Source organism: Lemur catta, chromosome 3 (assembly GCF_020740605.2).
Source record: "Lemur catta isolate mLemCat1 chromosome 3, mLemCat1.pri, whole genome shotgun sequence".
Classification (NCBI taxonomy): Eukaryota; Metazoa; Chordata; class Mammalia; order Primates; family Lemuridae; genus Lemur; species Lemur catta.
In genome coordinates, this window is record NC_059130.1 from 43,202,092 (window position 1) to 43,223,946 (window position 21,855).

The 21,855-nt window shown below is 40.8% G+C and overlaps 1 protein-coding gene and 1 pseudogene across 8 annotated transcripts in view; one reads left to right on the forward strand and one right to left on the reverse strand.

Moving 5' to 3' along the window:
- Positions 1–7,097, reverse strand: part of DNM3 (dynamin 3) — a 534,534-nt gene extending 527,437 nt beyond the window's left edge. For 5 of the 8 annotated variants that reach the window (XM_045547359.1, XM_045547360.1, XM_045547357.1 and 2 more), the window contains exon 1: positions 6,749–7,094. In XM_045547359.1, the coding sequence (XP_045403315.1) occupies positions 6,749–6,909 (161 nt within the window). In that variant the 5' untranslated portion in view covers positions 6,910–7,094. Of the gene's footprint in view, positions 1–6,748 lie in introns of all 8 variants that reach the window. The other 3 variants (XM_045547356.1, XM_045547363.1, XM_045547362.1) reach the window with 1 other exon arrangement.
- Positions 7,098–15,580: 8,483 nt separating this feature from the next.
- LOC123635310 lies at positions 15,581–18,740 on the forward strand (annotated as a pseudogene).
- The last annotated feature ends 3,115 nt before the right edge of the window (positions 18,741–21,855 follow it).

Below are 21,855 nucleotides of genomic sequence, written 5' to 3' on the forward strand. Positions count from 1 at the left end.
CCAGTTCTGAACACCAAGTTCCAAACCCAGCTCTGACTTTTTCTGACCTTGGGCAAATCTCTTGGTTTCTCTGTATCCTAATGTAGCTCCAAGAAGTTAGCAAAAATTAAGCCAGAGGAAAGCTTCTTACAGTAACCTGGTGAAATGCCAGTCCTTGCTACCGATAAAGGAAGAAAACCTAAGCTACCTATGATCATACACATACACAAAATAATTAATGTGGTTTGGGGTTGGTTGGTTTGTTTATTTTTTATAGAGTTTTGCTACGTTGCCTAGGCTGGTCTCCAATGCCTGGACTTAAGTGATCCTCCTGCCTCAGCCTCCTGAGTAGCCGGAACTAAAGGTGTGCACCACTATGCCTGGCAATGTGATATTAATGAACCCTCTAATTTGTTGGAAATGAATCTTAATTCATGAAATGCAAATCATTTAATGTAAACGCTTCTTCTTTACCACCCCTCCTTTCTAAACAACACGTGCAACTTTCAGGTCTGCCTTTAGAACATTTTCCCTGACATTCTTGTCAACTTAGTCTACTACTTTAACTAAATGACTTACTCCTAAAAAAGAAAATAGCATTCTACCTCCCTTAAGTATTGGTGCCTTGGAGGTCCTTATAAAACCATTGGTGTGATCCATCCCACTCTCAATTAACCTTCACTGCATCCATTTATATTTTTAATCTCTCTAAACTCTTCCCCACCCCCCAGCCCCGCTACTCTTCTCTCAGGCCCTCTCCAATATACAGTATCTCTTTGTGATAAAGTGACAGTCTAAATTCAATGCTTTGTTGTCAAGTCAGACACTGAGACCCAGATCACCACCTCCCTACTTTGACATCGATACTTCAGTACATCCAGGCTTGAGCTAAAATGATACTGGCTGCCAAATGACACTGGAAACTCATATACTGTGTACTTTCCACTCATACCCCAGTTCAATTTCAGAATAGTAGTTTTTTAGAGTTTTTTTAAATAAGTTGACATGCTATAAATTTTTTATCCCAATTAGTTTGCTTATACCCAACTGTCTTCATGTTACATACTCATTTGAAAGTTCTTATCTTGTCAGTTCTCTTTTTATACATATATTAGCTTCTATGCATTCATATTCTCTTGTATAGTCTTATTTAGTATATTTAGAACCCAATAAATACATGTTCATTGGCTTTCTGTACCCATATTTCTCAAGAGTTCCAATCAGAGTCATGTCTGGGCTAAATCCCAGCTTGGCCACTTACTAGCCATGTGATCTTGGGCAAATGACTTGCCTCTCTAACCCTGAGCTTCCCTGTTGACATGGGGATGTGCAAACAGGTAAGGAATGAGAAGCTTTGGAAAAGTGTATAATAGAGTCAATGCCAGCCACCCAGTAAGGGCTAAGCAAATGTTTGGCCCCCCTCTTGTCTCTACTTTATAAAAATGTGTTCAGTATAACATAATCCATTAGAATTTTTAAATTAACGCTGAGTGTGAGAAATTGCAAAGCAAACTTAGATTTAGAAAAACTACAAAACTTTGGCCATATAGAAAACCAAATTCCATCATTCTATACAGTACATTGGCTCAGAGCTCTCTTGATTTGGCTCTGGTAGGAAAGGAAAAAATAATCTATTTCTTTCTGGCGCTTATGGCCCTCCTAATATTAAATAAATCATAATAATAAGTAAAACCTCATAATTTAACTTTACTTATTAGCCCTAGCAAAAGGTACTACCTAAGAACACCTAACATGCTAAGTGTATGTTCCATGGATAGAGAACCCAATAGCCTACCTCTAACATAGCTAAATATTAAGTTTCTATTCCTCCAAGGTTCCAGATGACTGCCTGCCCAACCTTCATTCTTAAAGAAGTTAAGTCAAGTGTATTTTTTTGGTATCTGTTAATCATAAGTAAATTCCAAAACAGAGATATCCTATCCAGTCCAGTTCACCTAGCAGTATTGCTTCTTAGATATCATTAATTAAAAAAAGAATTTGGTGGGAGGAGGGTGGAGGGGATGGGTAAATTCACACCTAATGGGTACAATGCACACTATTTGGGTGATGGACACACTTACAACGACTCAAACTGTACAAAGGTTATTCATGTAATCAAAACATTTGTACCCCCATAATATTCTGAAGTAAAATAAATTAAATTAAATTAAAAATAAATAATAAAGAATTAATTTGATTGTGGTAATTAATTCCCACCATCTGTGAATTTGTAACAACCTAAAAGTACATTAAATGATGTTAATTCTGCAAACATATTTTCATGATTTCAAATTCTACCAATTTATTATTAGATGAAAACAAGTTAATGTCTTTGATACTTTATTTACAGACCCTTGGGAACCCTGAAGCATGATTCTCAATAATTATCACATTTTAATTATTAGCACTCGTTTGTCTAATAATTATAATACTTATAAGCCATTTCTTGAAAAATATTTACTAATTCAGATGCCTTGGTATTTTAATAAAATCCTACCTCTCAATACAAACCTATTTCTGAATTAAGAAATTTTACTAATACTGTGCCTAATCTCACTTGTAACTAGAAGACTCTTACCTACTCAGTTTTTAAATGCTCTCTTGAAATCATTCAAAGGATTTAAGAATAGATTATTGTCTAAACCATATTAATGACTTTTAGATTTTTTCTAATTATCTGATTATGTCCTTTCAACAACATCAAACAAATGGCCCACTTGTAAGGTTCTCCCTCAAAACAACTGTAATTATCAACATATCTATCATTAGAAACCTCACAACTAAATAAATACACATTATTTGAACATTTCCATATTGAAATGAACTCTCATCATCATGGTCACTTTTTAAAAATCTTTTATTTGGTCCCCATTAACCACAAAACTTTTTCTATTTGTGTATAGAATTGAAAGGCTATTTACCACTCAGGCTAAAATGAAATAATGTGGAATCTTTTGCCTATGTAATTAGCATTGAAGAACTAATGTTTCTAACAAGTATATCATTAAAAAACATTTGGATATTAGCAAGTAGTACAGTTTTCACTTAACACCTCTATAAACAAGTTATATGTACTCTAAACACATACTTAAGTAAACAATTCAATTACATTTTGGACCTGTTTTCAAGAATGTCTAATATAGTAAAGAAAAATACTTCTCTTTTAACTAATGTTGAGTCTGCCTAAAAGGTCACCTCAAATTCTCTGAGAAATGAGGCAAAGTAGACATACAGAAATAAATATGAATAAAATTATTAATATAGCAGTTTCTTATTTACAGGCAGCATTTATATTGGCAGTAAGAAAGAAGAAGTTAAAAGTATTTATCAGAGGAAATGGTAAACCTCAATATAAAAGGAACAGTATGGTACAGAGAGGTTTCAGAGCACAGGTTATGGCGGTCAAAAAACACCTCTGGTTGAATCCTAGCTCCACTGTTTCTATATTAAATTAAATGAGCCTTGAGTGAGTTACTCAAATTCTCTAAATCTTAATTTCCTCTTCTGTAAAACAGAACTCATAAGAGTGCCCACCTTGCTGGGGTTTTATGAGGATTAAATGAGATTACTCATGTAAAAGCATCCAGAATCATATCTAATACATAGCAAGCACTCAATAAACGTTAACCATTATTATCATCATTACTACACTGTAAACATACATATATATGAGTATGTATATGTAATGTAATGAAAACAGTCAAATGAATTCAATTCTTCAGTACACAAACCAGACCAAAAAATAGGCAGATCCAAGCCAACTAGTATCCCCTATATTCAGACCATGGGTCTTAGCTTCTATTCATTAGACCTTAAGCTTCCCCTCACTGCCAGCATATATCTCATCCTGAACAAGCAAAAGAACAATCTGGTTACTCATGCTATATCATATTAATATGTAAATTCATCACTTCACCAAGAAAACCACAAACAAGTAGTTCATTCATGACTCATTTTATTCATAACAATCTCAAACTTGTCATCCAAAAATCGGTTTTTACAGCTACAGTTAAATGAAGTAAACATGTTCACATCTAAATTCATTCAGTGGTGTCAAAAAATCAATATAAATAAACGATCTGAGAGGAGAAGATATGGCCAGTCCACTAAATGTGGATTGTTAAGAAAACACATCATTATTTTGAAGAGAACAAGCTTAAAGCATGAGCAAACGCTACTAATTTACACAAGTGATGAACCCTTGTTTTATGATTGCATTCATTAACTGCACGTTAGATCAGAGTCTTAAAATGAAAACAACTACATGTAAAAGAGGACAGTTGCATCTTTAATGGAAAGGACCTTACCTTTATTGCAAAACTCCTGGATAATAAAAAGAAAAAGCTAAAATATTATGGTGGAATATGAATACAACTTTTTCCACCTAGGCTGAATATCTTATCAAAATAGAAAACTCCATTTTCCCTAAGGTTGGTTTATAATTAGAAATTAGATTCCTCAATAATTCAATGACCGAAATCTTTATTAAAGTCAAATGACCTTTCTAATTAAATTTCCTCCTTAATATATAAGCTCTGCTAGGCAGGTATCATCTCTACAGATAATAAAGGCTTTATATATCTATTAAATGAGCTTTTCCCTCTATGTTCATCCTTTTGTTTGAATTGCAATTCTAACAGTTAATTACTGGTAAAAGTTTTAAAAGTATAACAAATTACTAATGCATCCTGGTAAGTGTACTGATTTTTATAATATTTATAATGTCCCTATTTTTGTTCTATCTTGAAAAATGTTCCAGCTTTAATCTTCTGTATCTCTTTTTTAAATTTTCATTTAAAAAGAAGGGAAGGGAGGGGAATGTGTACAATTTTAGTATAGCATTAAGAAGAGTGTTAGGATTTCAAAACCTAGAAGGTAGAATTGAGATATGTGCATAAAATTGCCATTAGGTTCAAAAGTTCTGGCCATAAACAATGAACTTATGTATAATACAGGCTCATCCAAGTAAAAATATGAAAGATGCATAAAAATACAGTAATTGAAGCTGAAATACTTACAATTTTAATATTTAGATATTTGTTTAAAAAATAAAAGTATTTAAATAACACTTAAGGCATCATGATAGAATGCCCTGGTGTTTGGAAAGACAAAAATATATTGTCATCAAACCTCACTATTTGGATGCCACTTTAAATCTAATGAATTTCATTAGGAATAAATCAAAGAAAGTAACTGTTATACATATATGTTTGAAAACATAAAATTCATCCATCCTTTCACCATAAGTCTAAGATGACATAAGCAAAATGCTTCACCATCACTTTCCTCATTAATCAAAATAAATTACCGAGGCAAAGTGATTAAGTGAATTACTGAAGAAATACCAGCTAATTGTCAGCAATTTTACTTTTTTATTAGGTTTCTTATCTTTCTGGTTCATACAGGGAAAAAAATGCAGAGTATCATCTGAGAGATGGAGCATCATCTGAGAGAGAAGAATATGCACTTTATGAATACTAACACTCCCAAAGGAGATGTGGGAATATCCAGCTCTAAATTTTACACATCACCAAGCACTAACAAAAAAAAGAAAAAAGGAACATGAACAGGAACCTTCTGCATCCCAAGTCATTAACAAGCCAAATAAAAAGAATAAAGTACAATCTCCCCAACCCTCTTTCTTGGCTACTGTGTATTTCTACCTGGTTTACTACTGGGAACCAGATTTCAGCTTTCATAATGCTTTCAAATGGGCTTTTCTTAGCAAATGTCTGCACTCCTCAGGCAAGGCCATTACGGTAACTTAATCCCTCATGAATTGCTCGGTGGAAGAAATGCTGATTCCCAATTCAAAAATTAATTCTTTAGCTTTTTCTGTATTAAGAGTCAGGAAGAAAACCATAACTACAATTTAGATTCAGAATGTTATCTTGAAGACTCGCAAGACAAACAGGGCTTAGGGAACCGAAGATGATGCTGGGGGAGGGGGCGCAGAGAGAGTGCGAGAAAGATGCTGGTCAATTCCGAGATGATGCAGGAATGACATGGCACCTGGACAACACAAGTCCACGTCCACCCCCCGCAGAGTCTGTGTCTCGGGTCCTCTGACATATGCCTGGAGCTGTGAATAGGTGCACACGCAAACACACCACCTTTTATTCTTCGACTCCCCGGGAGGAGAATGGTGGGGAAGCGTCTCTGGATAAAGCCTCACCACAACAAACGATTTCTTTCTCCTCGCACCCCGCCTCCCCAGCTAGGGGCAGGCGACGACTGTCTCGAACAGTAGATAGCTGAGAGGATGGGCGACCAGGGCGAGAGGGAAAAGCGTCTCCGCAGGGGGCGTCAGGGGGATAACCGCCCCCCCCCCCCGCCCTGCCTCGCGGAGAGCCTGGGGAGGGTGACAGGAAGAGGAAGGGGATGTTGAGAAGGGAAAACAGAGGAGAGGGGGACCGGGGAGCGCCCGGAGCGCTACGCAGGAGGCTGCCCGGGGCCGGCACGCACCAAGTGGGGGGGAAGTCGATCCCGGGGCGGACCCCCTCCCCCGACTCCCCGACCGGAGGACGGGGAGGAAATGGCTTTGTATCGCAGGATGAAAGGCAGACAGAAGGGCCACCGGGCGGGGGGGACGGAGGATGCCCGGAGCCGGGAGGACCCCGCCCGCCCCACGGACACCACAGCTCTGCCCCCCACTGCGCCACAGTCCCTGGTCCACCCTCTGGCTCCCGTCTCCTGTCCACGTTCCGGCGGCCCGGAGCGGGGTCTCCCCATCCCGGCCGCATCCCCACTGCGCGCCCCGCGCGCTCACCTGCCCACGAAGTTCTCGAGCACCGAGCTCTTGCCGGCGCTCTGGCCGCCCACCACGGCGATCTGCGGCAGCTCCAGCAGGCAGCTCTGTCCCAGCGCCGAAAAGGCGTCCTGCAGACGGTTCACCAGCGGGATCAGCTCCTCCATCTCCCGGTTCCCCATCTTGCCTGAGCGGCCGGCTGCCGGCGGCTCCCTGCTGGCCTCTACCACCTGGCCGGAGTCGGGGCCGCGCTGCCCTGGCTGCCGCTGCTGCCGCTGCTGCTGCTGCGCTGGGCTCAGTTCGCCGGATTCTGGCGCAGACGTCGGATCCCGCCGCCAGCCCGCCGCTCGGCTCCTGACAGCTAACGGCCCGCAGCGCGCCTGCGCGGACGGGCAGGGGCGTGGCCGGCCCCGCCCCGCCCCGCCCGCGCCCCGCCCCGGGCTTCCCAGCAGGGCAGTCTGGCCCGGGCGCGCACGCACTGCCTCCCAGCTGCGGCCAGATGCCATGGCCTGCGTCTTCTGCGGCGGAGGCTCAGAGGAAAGTTACAGCACTAGGTCAGAGAATGGCATGTCATCATCATCAGCCGGCAGCGCTGTTCCCTTTCGGCAGTAACCAAATCAAAGCCCGGTGGAAAGCACTACCACTGCAACAACACAACACTGTCACCAGCAGCGGCGGCAGCAGCATCTCCAGGGTACACCCCCCAAAACGAAATCTCATGTGTCACGCCCTACTCCAGAATCCTCAGTGGCTCCTCTTCTGGTGGCCGGCCTGTTGGAGCCCAAATTCTTCAATCTGACATCCCCATCTAAGGCCCGGAGTAAACTGACCTTACTTAACTGTTTATCTTTAATGACTCGTCCTCCCCTTCCCCGCATAAGCAAAGGTAGAAAGAGTCTGTAGGGTTTACCTGCATCCCACCCTTCAATCTATAATACCAGGCTCATTTGGCCTGTGAGACTCCTCATGCCATTCGCCCTCCCAATCCATCTCCTTTTATAGAGTCTGTCAAGAACTATGCACTCTGCACCCGTTCTCTTAAATAAGCACACTGAGAAGTGACTGTGTGTGGGCTTTCTGCACTTGGTGATAGAGAAACAAAGATAAATGGCCATGCTTCTCTTAGCCTCCACAGAGGGTTCCTTTTTCATCTGCTTCTGAAATATCAATACTCCTCAGGATTTAGTATATGGGCATTGTCTTGTCTCATGCTTCATGCTCTGCCTGAGGACTTTCCCATGGCTTTAACTTCACTTGAAGGCTAGAGACTACAGAAATCTAAATTGCTAGCCATCTCTCTCCCCTGCACCATACTGTACTCCAACTGGGTCCCAGACCTCACTACCTGAATGTCCCACAAGTACCTCAGACTCAATTTGTTCAAAGCAAAACTCATCTTTTCTAATTCTAGTATTTAACGTTGTAAATTTCCTTTTAACCCCAAAAAGACTTGTACAAAAATGTTCATAATAACAAAAAAAACTGAAAACAACCAAAATGTCCATCGACAAGTGAATTAATAAACAAATGTGATATATTCATGCAATTAAATATTCTCAGCAGCAAAAAAGAGTAGATTTCTGATATAGCAACAACGTGGCTGAGTCTCAGATAAATAATGTAGAACAAAAAAGCCCAAAGAGAACATATTGTTTGATTTCATTTATATGAAGTTCTGCAACAGACAAAACTATTCAATGGTGATAGAAATCAGAACTGTGGTTGCCTTTGAGGGGTGGAGACTGATTGTAGGAGGCATGAGAAACCTTTCTGGAGTGATGGAAATGTTTTATATATTGACTGGAATGTGGGTATACATTTGTCATAATTCATCAAACTAAACATTAAATGCTATGCATTTCACTGTAAATTATATTTCAATTTAAAAAAAAACAGGAGAGAAAGAAAAACAAATCTGCATGCATCATCTTCTCCACTAACGTGGATGCCTATTGAAATATCTGCCGAGGATGACTTTTCTAAGAATCACTCCTCCATGCACCACATGTGGCCAGAGCAGCCATGAAGATAGAGAGGCATGAAGGAAAACTGAGCCCTGGTCACAGCCAAGTGTGCCAGAATGGGCACCTGACTTGAGCTGCACCTATCAAAGCCCTTTCCCAGGAATATGGAATTGAGAGAGAGTTTGCCCTTTGTCTGAGTGACTGAATTTATGAGGAGTAAAATTGGCAACTACAGTTAGTAATGTTTTCACCATAGAAGGGAGATGCAAAAGATGCTGATCGTCAGAAAAAGAGAAAAGTAAAAAGACACAGAGGGGAGCAGTGGGAAAATAGAGAAAAGTTCTAGGTGGAACTTGTGTCCTCATTCTAGTTCATTTCTGATGCCCAGCTACAATCCTGTCCTGCGTTCTGTGCACCAGCCTCCCCCCAGGGAATGCAGGCAGTCTCTAGAACCCGGAAAAGACCAGGAAACACACTCTCCCTCAGAGCCTCCAAAAGGAACACAGCCTTGCTGACACTTAGCCCAGTGACACATGTGTCAGACTTCTAACCCACGATGCTGTAAGATAGTAAATTTGTGTTGTTTTTACAACACTAAGTTTGTGGTGTACAACAGCAATAGAAAATTAATACAACAAGCTCCTTGAAGGCAGGATCTATCTTTGTGATCCTCAATGCCTAGCACAGTGCATCACATCTAAGGAGACCATAAACATAAACAAATTATTACAACATAAGTAATATGCCCCAGGGCGTGATGGACTGAATTGTGCCTCCCCCAAATTCATATGTTGAAGCCCTAACCTCCAATGTGGCTGTATTTGGAGAAAGAAAGTAATTAAGGTTAAATGAAGTCATAAAGTTAGAACCCTGATTCAATAGAATCAGTGTCCTTGCAAGAGGAGACATAGGAGGGCTTTCATGTGCTCGTCCGTACTCTTGTTCTCCCTCTCTCTGTCTCTCTCTCCCCCTATGTGAGAACACAGCAGGAAGGCAGCTATCTGCCAGCCAGGAAGAGAATCCTCACCAGGAACAGAATCAACTGGCGCCTTGGTCTTAAACATCCCAGAACTGCAAGAAATAAATGTCTGCTGTTTAAGCGACCCAGTCTATGTTATTTTGTTATAGCAGCCCACGTAGGCTAAGACACAGGGTTTGTTTAAAAGAATATGATATGGAAATCAAGAGTAACAACTCTTTCTGGAGAGGGTCATGGAAAGCATCAGAGAAGAGGTGACACTTGAGATGGACCCTGAGGAGCACATTCTTTGCTCTGCTACATGCTATGAGGAATACAAAAGGATAAGAGTACTATCCCTTGCCCTAAGTATTTTGCATTCTAACATAGAAGACAATGCAGCCATGCCTTAGACAGAAAATGTGTAACCATTATACAAATTTAAAGTTCATGTGCACTGAAGCAATGTATGTCATCTCTATTCTCCAGAACTGTGTTCAAATCGGTCCCACCCACCCACTTCAAGAAACTATCCTGGACTAGGTGTGGTGGCTCATGCCTGTAATCCCAGCACTTTGGGAGGCTAAGGCAGGAGGATTGCTTGAGGGTAAGCATCCAAGACCAGAATGGGCTACATAAATAGACCCTGTCTCTATAAAAATTTTAAAAATCAGCAGGATATGGTGGCACATGCCTGTAGTCCTAGCTACTCAAGAGGCTGAGGCAGGAGGATCGCTTGAGCCCAGGAGTTCGAGTTTTGCAGTGAGCTGTGATCGCTCCACAGCACTCCAGCCTCAGCCTCCTGAGTGGGTGGGACTACAGAAGTGCACCACCACACCTGGCTAATTTTTCTTATTTTTTGTAAAGACAGGGTCTTGTTATGTTGCTAAGGCTGGTTTCAGACTCCTGGCCTCAAGTGATCCTCCCACCTCAGCCTCCCAAAGTGCTGGGGTTACAGGCATGAGCCACCACACCCAGCCTGGAAAAATATTTAAACTCTCAAAGAAAAGCACATACTTGAATATGTGGACTTAGAAATTCATGTTTCTAAAAAATCAGTCACATTACTGTAGAGTCACATCTTATGTATTTCCCACAGTGCCCAGCTCAGTATTCAATAAATATAAAGCAGAATTGAACCAAATTTTAAGCATTTGTCATATTGCCCATGTATCACTGGGGAAGTAATATTATTACTCCATATACAATTTAGGGCCTATTCAGGTCATTCATTTCTTTCTCCATAGGTTTTCTCTTGAATGTATTTTAGATCTTGCTGCCAATCAGCCTGTCTGCAGGTGTCTTTTGAGTTCTATTAAACTCAGTGAACGTCCAATACAGACACAGAGACTTTTAATATTATAGCCATTCTGGTTGACACTTACATCTCTCAGGGCTTCTGTCCTTCAGCCTAGAGGGATGGTGAGAAGGCAAAGATTTTATTGCTCATATTCTTCATTAGCTGCCATCAGGAAGCAAAATAACTCTGGAAGAACCACTCTAGTCTCCTATCTCAATCACTTCTGTCCTTTTGAGATCCCATAGATGAAAACTCACCAGTAGTCTCACATAAGCATGGCTAAATTGACACACACATAGAGCCCAAATACTGGTAGGCAAGCTTAAGGTGTTAATAAAGAAGGATTAGGAAGAAATGTCTACATCACTGAAGTCCGATTTAGCAGCCAGTTTGTGCTTCCTTCTGTCAAGCAGGTATGGCTGTGTTCTGCTACAAGCGCAGTCCATACATACTGAAGAAACTGAGGAATCACACAGGATCCTTTCTAAAGGGAAGATGCCCTAGTGCTTTGTAAATCTCATTTGTTGGATTATGTAACTCTCTCCATCTATCTACATACACACACACACACAGAGACACACACACATTTATTAGGTAAGCTATTAATGCACATTTAAAAGTATGTTTATGAAGAGTTTTCAATGACACAGAGAAATGCCAAGAATAAAATATTAAATGAAAAAGAGTAGGCCAAACGCGGTGGCTCATGCCTGTAATCCTAGCACTCTGGGAGGCCAAGGCTGGCAGATTGTTTGAGCTCAGGAGTTCGAGACCAGCCTGAGCAAGAGCAAGACCCTGTCTCTACTAAAAAAAGAAAGAAATTAGCTAGACAACTAAAAATATATAGAAAAAATTAGCCGGGCATGGTGGTGCATCCCTGTAGTCCCAGCTACTCAGGAGGCTGAGGCAGGAGGATTGCTTGAGCCCAGGAGTTTGAGGTTGCTGTGAGCTAGACTGACTCCACGGCACTCTAGCATGGGCAACAGAGTGAGACTCTGTCTCAAAAAAAAAAATAAAGAAAGAAAGAAAAAGAGGACAATATTTTATATACAGTACTATCATAGCTATGTAAAAAAAAACTATGTCTAGGAAAAAGCTAGAAATATTAATAAATGTACCAAAAAATTCAATGTTATTCTCTATGAGAATATGGGAAATTTTTTTTGACCTTTTCTTTTTATTTCTCAAACTTTCTACAGTAAGCATATGTTACTCTTATGTTTAAAAAACTGAGTAAATGCCACTTGATTGAACCATAATTGCCTTACGTACACACCAACTTATCTGCACCAAAAGTGTTTCATAATGTAAGATTAAAATAACTGTGCAAATAGAGATAGGGGAGTCCACAAACTCCCCTAGCCCCAAATTTTTTACCACTCACTAGCAGTTAACAACTGCCTAAAGATAACCAAGATTTTAAAATGGGAAATATTTCTTTCTGCTTAAAGAACAAGAAGGCCACATAAAAGGCCACCATGGTCACAAGGGCTATTGTTAGCCAAGAGTTCACTTAGTACACTAAACTGTAGATTATTGAGCCAGGCGTGGTGGCTCATGCCTATAATCCTAGCACTCTGGGAGGCCAAGGCGGGAGGATTGCTTGAACACAGGAGTTCAAGACCAGCCTGAGCAAGAGTGAGATCCCCATCTCTACCAAAAAGAAAGGAAAAACAAAAAAACCTAGTTGGGCATTGCAGTGCATGTCTGTAGTCCCACTACCCAGGAGGCTGAGGCAGAAGAATTGCTTGAGCCCAGGAGTTGGAGGTTGCAGTGAGCTACAATGATGCCACTGCACTCTACCCAGGGTGACAGAGTGAGACTCTGTCTTGACAAAAAGAAACAAAAAATAAATAAATAAATTTCAGATTATCAACAAATGTATAGTTCATATAGAAAGTATGTACATGAGATGAATTTTGTTTGCTTAAAGCATGTCATAATCTACGGCAACAATATACTAGACACAAAAGATTACAAATTCTATGAACCCATTTATAGGACATTCTAGAGAAAAGAAAACTAACTTATGACACGAAGCAGCATGGGGCCAAGGGTGGGGCAGGGGATTGACTGCAAGGGGCACGTGGAAACTCTATCTTGACCATGGTGGTGCTTACATGGTTGCATACATTTGTCAAAACTTATTGAACTGTACAGTATTTTAAATGGTGCATTTTACTTTATGTAAGTTATACTTTAATAAAAATAAATGCCCTTTGGGATTTATAATACACTCCCATATGGCACATGATGGTAATGCAGAATATGACAGTCTCCGTGTAGGGGCAGTCTTGGTAATAGGCAGCCATAATCATGTTGTCTCTTGGGAGTCCAAAATAAAAATATTCCTACCCCCAAGAAGCTTGCAATGACTCCAAAATTCTACCAGCGTAGAGTCATTCTTATGGGTTCTCTGAGTATTGTATCGATGGAAAACAGCACTTGGAGAAAAGGAGTGTAAGACCTCAAGCAATTATCAACTATCTCTTAGAAGAAATGACTTTCCAGCAGTATCAGCTTTGGAGGAGGACCTAGGAGTGGGGCAGGGAGACAATAGTGGAGAGGGCCTGACAGATGCCCCAGAATGAGCGTGTCCTAAGACAAGCTTTGCCCATTTCACGTGGTCTCTCTTCTCTTTCATTTTATAGGAGAAATAGAAACTTTAGAAAAGCTCATTCCTGAGCTCCATGAGGCCAGTTGAACCTCACTTCCCTCCTTCCTAGACCTTCCTAGATGGTGGTGAGGAACAACATCCATGGCTTTTGTAGACTTTACATCCACAAATCATTTTCATGTCGGTCACTTCCTTAGATCAACTCAACTGCCTTTGAAGTAATAACTTATGTGCAAATAGCATCAGCATTCCCATTTTACAATGTAGAAAGCTGAGAGATGAGGGGACTTGGGCAATGCCACACAGCTCAGAACCACCAGTGAGGCTCACTCATGTGCTGCCACAGGCCATGCTTGGACCATCCTCACAACACCTTGAACCTGGTAACAGAGAGCACCCACGTTTGCCAGCCTCATATGGAGACTGGAAAATGCATGGTAAAGTATTGTCCTGAAAATGTTTATGAACAAGAGCAGATTTTATTTTTACATGAATTATTTCAATCTCCATTGCTTAGAGTCAGCAGATTGGGATTCAAGTTCTTACTGGCTGTATGATTCACCCTTTTAGGCCTTAATTTCACCAGTTATATGCATATATTATTGTCTATCCTTCTTAATTCATAGATCTGTTGTGAAATCAAATAAATAATAGACACTAAAATATTCTGTAAACTGCATGGTACCAAATGACTATTAGATATTTTATTTATAATCATCCAAACCTGAATAGGGATTGTAAATATACTTTATTAATTACCAAAAAGTTTTTCTATATTAATTTTAATTTTAAAATGAACTATGTGATAAAAATTTTATCATGTAACTTACTGTTCATGTATGTCCTCAATTTTAGGATGCCTTTCATCTGGTAAATTAGAACTGTGGAATATTTCATTCTTAGGAAGAGCCCAGAAATAACCTGAGAGTGTAATTGAAAGTAGCAATTCACCAGAAACCAAGCATGATACAGTAATGGGAAGTGAGATGAGTTTTCACAAATAGACAAGAACATTCAGGAAGCAGGGAGTTAAGGGAAGGCAAAAATGGGCTAAGACTGACTTTGATGGAGAAAATACAAATTTAAGTTTAATTCCCTTGCAACTTTTGTTATTCTTCATGCACAGCTGAAAGAGGCTTAAAATAGGATCCTGGTAGCCATGGACAAGTATAATTTCCAGATTCATAACAAAAATTGTGCAAAGGAACCCAATAGCTCTGTAGCCAAGGATCTCCAAAAATGCCCTCCTCCTGCAGATCCTCTTCCTTAGCCTGTCCTCAGTGTCTTTCTAGCAGAACTCCTGTCCTGTGCAGCTTCCCTCAGCCTGCTGGCCCTCCTTCTGGCTATCTTGCTCATTTGCTTTTGAAAAGTATTTGCAGATCTAAGAATTAGTCCTTTATCAAGTCTGCCAAAGAGCAACTCATTGTGAGAAGTCAATATCCCAAGGCCTCATAGTTGAACCTGGAAAAAAGTCAAAACTATAGACCATAGATTTTACCACCACACCATTATTCCATGCACTAGTCACTCTGTCTGGTAAAATAGTTTCCATGCTTCCCTTTATGACTCTCAGAATCTCCTCATTCTCAAGGCTTGAGGAAATTATTTTCTTTTCTCTTTTTCCTTTGTCCCCACATAACTTTATTTTAGGAGTAGAAATGTTGGCAGATATGTGCTGAGAGAATAGAAAGAGAAAACTCAAATGAAAGGTAATGGCAGGGTTGAGCCCATCTTCTTCTTACACAACTTATTTATTTTTTGTTGGTGGTAAAAGCAGCCAGGAAACAAGATTGCTGAAGAGATATATTCTGGAAAACAAAAATTCAACTGGGAAGACCACCTCCAGTGGTATGATGTCTCTGATTGCATTAGGGTGTGCTCTGCTTACACCCTGCTACAGAACAAGAATTTGTCTCTCTCTCTCTTTCATGCATGGAGAGAGTCCCTTTCAAGCCACTGACATCTGCAAAATGGCAGCTCCACCAGGGAGGCCATGAAACAGTCAAAAACAATTATGTTTTCTGTGAGTGAGTGTGCATATGTTTCTGAAGAGCCATTTATCATCTCTCCTAATACAAATTCATTCTCTTTTTTTTTTTCTATTAAAAACCAATCTTCATTGATAGCTGGTTAGAGAAGGGTCTGGCTGGAGCATTGGTGTTGACCCTCCATCCACTGACACAGTTTCTCCCACAATCCAAAGGGGCTGAGCACTGCAGAGAGGTGGGAAGGTTCCCCATTGCCAAATCTCTCCTCCAATTGAGATCAGATCTTCAAAGATTTTTCTTTCCTACTCCAAAGGTGCCCAGATGTCTCCATCCAAACAGAAGGAGAAAATCAGAGACTCCTGTTCCAGGGCAGGCGGCTAGAGAGTTGACTGACAGCTGTGTCTCACCCTGCAGCGTTGGCCAAGAGCTCCTTTATTCTCTGCTTCTCCCCTTGTTCCAGGAGCCAGCTCCATTTCAGAGAGGAGAGAACTGGGACACACTACTTGCTGCAGGCAGAGACCTGGTTCATGGAAAACAGTCATAATCAGAAGAAGATGAGGGAAAGAATTTTCTCACAGAATCATTCATAATCTGTACCTTACATAAGGGGCCTTCATTATTTTCATAAAGCTCTAATGAGGGTCTGTCATAAGTGTCTGTCTTGTCTCCCCATTCTCCCACTCCTGAAATCCCTCCACTGTGCCCTCTGCATGCCCCCCCTAAGTCCATTAGCAGTAAAATCTCTTCTATCCTCAACTTTTCTCCAAAGTCAGTACAGAATCCTGGTTCTCCCCTGAGGACCCTGTTTTCCCTAGAGTAGTGCCAAGTGGTAACTATCATCCGCCTCATGCCTCTTAAACTCCTAGGCTTAAGAGTGGGATAAAGTATACTTTGCACTACTCATTGCTGTGTCTAAACCATTCTCTCCCCCTTTCCCTACAATTGTCCAGCTTTGAATCTATATCACCAGTCTATCATCATCCCTGCGTCTCTTTGTTGTAGATGTCTACCGACTGCCCTTTCGGTCATTCCCCTCATGGTTCAAAGATTTAGCTCATAACTCACTGCCTCTCTAACAGCATGCTTGTTTTAATTCTTGGTGATTTAAATTCCATATTGATGATACTGTCAACATTGCCTTCATTGATCTTTGATCTCCTCTCCTCCAATGACTTTGTTCTCTAACCTACCTCAGCCAATCTTCCCAGGGTCAATCCCTAGTCTTCACCCTTTCCAAAACCTACAACCACCATCCCCCCAAATTTAAACACCCCACACTCAGACCTCTATCCACTCTCTTTCCAATTCACTCCCAATCGTGCCCATTTGCAATAATCCTTCAGCCCCACTAGAACACACAATCCATTAATTGTACCATCTGCTCACTGTCCCTCCCTTACTTCGTGTCCTCACTTCCCTGATCCTGTTTAAATGCCATGATCTATCATTATAAAAACCTCTCTTGCATATACCCTCCACCCTCCTGCTTCTCTCTCAATTTATTATACCTGCTTAGAAAACCTCAGCCCTGGGAAAATCCAACTCTTCTCCCACTCTTTGCCTACACCCAGGCAGCTGAACACAGCTAGAGAAAAATGCACTGCCATGCTGACAGGAGTCATTTTCCATTAATATCTTCTAATGGACCTGGTAATGCTACTGCTTTTTATGGTCCATTGACTCTTTTACTCTCTTAATGATGATTTCATACTTTTTCCCTCTCTCCTCAGACCGCCAATGTCTTCTCCCTTATCCTTATTCTCTAATAATAAATTGTATCCTATTTCACTAAGAACATAGAAACAAGCAGAAAAGAAATTCTGTTCTCTCTCTTCATGTCGAATACCAGCCTACCAGCTTCTGCACCGTATACTCTTCCTTCTCTAGTGATTCTGTAGATGGACCATCCAAACTCCTGCTGAGACCAACATCTTCATATGTGCACGAGATCCTACTCTCTCTTCTTTATTCAGCTACAATTCTCTCTTCTTTACTGCATCATAAATTTTTCCTCTCTGTTGGTCCATTCCATCAGCATGCAAACATGTGATCTTCCCCTCAGCACCTGATCTATCACATTTCTTACCTATCCCAATTAATGAAAACATCATCCTTCACATGGCTCAAGCCAAAAAAGTGGTCATTCTTTACTTTCCTCTTTTTCTCACACCACATATTCAGTCCATCAAGAAATTCAACTGTCTCTATCTTCAAAATATGGTTATTTCTCATCATTTCTGCTATTGCACCCTGGTCTAAGCAAACAACCTATAGTGTCTGCATTATTACCACGGCTTCCTCTCTGGCCTCCCTACTTCTGTCCTTACCTTGCTATGAATTATTCCTAATGCAAAGACCAAAGCAATCTTTGGCATGTCATCCTCTACTCAAATCTTCCGAGGGTTTTCTACCTTCCCCAGACTAAAAGCCAAAGCTCTTACAACGACCTACAAGGTCCTTCATTCCTGGTTCCCCACCTGCATCCTGTCTCCTCTCCAGCTTTGCCTCCAATTCCGCACTTCACTCCTTTTGCTACAGTCATAATGAGTTGCCTGTGGATCCTTGAAAATACCCAGCACATTCCTTCATGAGGGCTTTCTCACTTGCTCTTCCCTCTGTTTGACACACTCTCCCTTCAGATGGTCATGAAGCTCATCCTCTCAACTCCTTGTTAAGTCTTTTCTCAAAGGTCCCTTTCTCAGGAACACTGCACTTGACTACCGTGCTTAAAATGACCCTTGCTTCTTCAGCCACCAAGGTGCTTGGCCCCTTTCGAGGAAACTAAGGCCTTGTTGGGGCGAGGCCCTCAACTCATCCTGTGACTACACTGCGCCCAGCAGTGCCAGCCCTGACTTACCTGCACCATGGCCTCCGCCCCGCCATGGGCTGACCTGTGACTACTCGGCCCTCATTTTGCATGACAATCAAGTGACCGCACAGAGAGTAAGATCAATGCCCTCATGAAGCAGCTGGTGTAAATGCTGAACCTTTTTGGCCTGGCTTGTTTGCAGAGGCCCTGGACAGTGTCAACATCTGGAGCCTCATGAGCAAGGGGCCAGTGGACCCGCTCAGCAGCTGATGCTCCAGCAGTGGCAGCCGTGGCCCTCCACTCCCTCCAGAGAGGAAGCAAAGAAAGAAGAATCTGAGGAGTCTGATGATGACATGTGCTTTAGTCTTTTTGATTAAATCTCTTCTATAACATGTTCAGTAAAAACCTGACTCTTTTTTAAAATTCTTTTTAATTACACACACTTCCTATTCGCCTTCCCTGTTTTTGCTCCATAACACTTAATCTTCTAATATTCTAGGTAATTAACTTTTTGATTTTTTTTTCCTGTTTTACACACACACACCCCTGAAAGCAATATTCATGAAATAAGGGACTTTTTTGTTTGGTTCACAGCTCTATACCCAGTACCTTGTAGAGTGCCTGGCACATAGAAGATACTTAAATATTTGTTAAATGAATGATTTTAACACCTTAAGTAGGTGTTCTATATTATTTTGTACCTACCCAGGTATGCAAGTCTAGTAGTATTATAAGCTTCCTGATGGCCAGAATCATGCCACCTGCTTTTCTGACTTCTCTCCAAGCCCAAATGGTAAAGATGGCCTTCCACATTAAATGTCTATTGAATTGAACTGTACAATAAATATTACCCCGATCAGCTGAGCCCTTCCCAAATTCCTGACCCACAGAACTTGAGACAGATAAGAAAATGATCATTGTTTTAAGACACTAAGTTTTAGAGTTATTTATTATACAGCAAAGGCCTACTGAGATACTCTTATAGCATTGCTTTTGGAAATTACAAATAATTCCCATCTTATTTAGTTAGTGCTTCCATGCTAAGTTTTCTCTCTATTGAGTAATTTGCTTACCAACAAAATGGCTTTACCTGCTACATATCTTTATTGGTTAAGTAGGCTACTTAAGCGACAAGTGTAATAGATACCAAAATGCACAATAGCTCAAAAACAATAAAATATTATTTTTTGCTCATATAACAATACAGGGAAAGTGAACAGGTTAGTGAGGAGATCTTCCACGCAGTCAAGTCTAGTACATCCTGTGCTATCTTCAACACATGACTTCCAAGGTCACCTTAGAAGTTTTCTCCCTTCTAACCAACCAAAAGGGGAAAAGGACATGCAGGAGTGTACATGGGAGGTTTGTTTGGGCCAGTCCTAGAAGTGGCCCATCATGTCCACTGACTGAACTCAGTCACAGGGCCACATGCAACTGCAAGGGACGCTGGGAAGTGTAGTCTAGCAAAGTGCCCAGGAAGTAGGGTTGCCAGATTTAGGGAAAATACAAAACAAAACAGGACAACTTGTATTTATCTGGCAATCCTACCAGGAAGAAGAGAACATTTCTGTTGAAGAGACAATACCTACACAAGAAGGAGGAATGAGACCTCACTATACAGTCTTAATATGTCCCTGTCCTTTGATGTCCTCTATCTCAGAATGCTCAAGACCAGTTTTCCACAACTCAAAATCAGTGTGATTGCAGATTGCACATGCAGACTCACAGAAGAATGGTAAGATCCACTTATGAAAACACAGAAGCAGGAAACTACAGAGAAAGGAAAACGAAAAAAATCTCTAGTCCTGCTAAAGATAAAAACCACATCTGGAAAGACCTTGTAACTCATTCATAGAAAAACACACCACCTAAGCATCTAAAGCAGATTCATCCAATGAAGTTTTAGAAACCTCATGCCCTTCTACCTGGAGACCATCAACCTTTCTTAAATGTCTTCTTCCCATACCAAGATAGTCATTTTAACAAAACTTTACCTCCAAGAAAAACAATTACTCTGACAATTTCCATTCAGGACAAAGGGGCCTCCAGCTAGAACCCTACTAACTGGGTGATTAATGCAAGGAAAGCTGAGTGTGATTGGCAAAGTGAGAAAAGTATTGTTCTTGAGAGTGGGATTAAATTTTTTTTATTGTATAAAGAATTAGTCTCAGTTCACAATTTAAAATATTTTAGAATGTTCCTAAGTATCTGAGGAAAGGTTAAATATTAGGGAAGGGAGGTTGAATTCTCACAGTAAGAAAAAAAATTCCTAGCCAGAAGAATCTAATCAGATCCTGGCTGCAGACATCACCCTGATACCTGGGCCAATATCAGGTCAGTTGAAGACCTTGGTGCTAAATTATTTAGTTTCTTAGCTCTTCTAAACTTAACCATTCTAGAGAGCTAACCTACTTATTTAAAAAGGTAGCACACAATATGGTTTCTATTTTCATATCATTTTTCACATTTCTCTGTTTTAATGTAAATCTGTTTTGTAGCTAAAAAACATAACTGTGATGTGAGACTATTCTGGGAATGCTCAATTTTCTCTCTTTCTAATGAGACACACACTACTCTTTCTGTTTGCCTCAAGAAGTTGGCATCAAGAAGAGATGATGACCCTAATGAAGGAGAAATCCAGTCCATACCGGAGATGTCGAAATGGATGGGTCATGTGAGAAGATCCTTGCAACCTCATCACAGCAAGTTCATCTGTGGGTCTCCCACAAGACCTTGCAGGAGCCCATCATCCTCCTGCACACTTGAGCTGGTTGGAAATGAAGCATGGAGTGATGTCTTAACATACGGTACGAGTTGGAAGTCTTGTTAAAAGTCAGAGGTCACTCAGCAACAAAGGCAAGACTGAAACTCACAGGTATTGGTTGCCCCACTTCAAGAGATACTCAAGACCATAAAGTGAGGGATTTGCTATTTATCCCATTTGTCTTTCCAGGGCAGGTTTTAAAATAAAATTTCAGTGCAAAAAAATAAATGTTGCATTAATAGCATAGTTTTAATAAATATCACCTCTGAAAAAGTTCCTCATCTATTTCCATATGCACACTGTCACCTAGGAGTGTTTATTAGGCTCTGTTAGTCTGCTCTGTGTGACTCAAAGAGAGGTGAACAAAATCTACATGTGAGAGAATTTGCTGTCTACATCCTGCTACAGATGTACTCAAGGTCAAAAGGATATAGGTTTAGAATAGGTCCATTGAGTTAAAATGCACTGCAGAATGAAAAGATGCTTAACATCATTAGTCAGTAGGGAAATGTGAATCAAAACCACAGTGAGAAACTACTTCACACACACTAGGAAATAAAATACAAAAATTGGGAAATAAAAGTGTTGGTGAAGATATAGAGAATTTGGAACCCTCATACATTGCTGGTAGGAGGGTAAAATGGTGCTGCCACTATGGAAGCTAGTTTTGCAGTTCCTCAATAAGTTAAACTAAAATTACCATATGATCCAGCAATTCTACTCCTAGG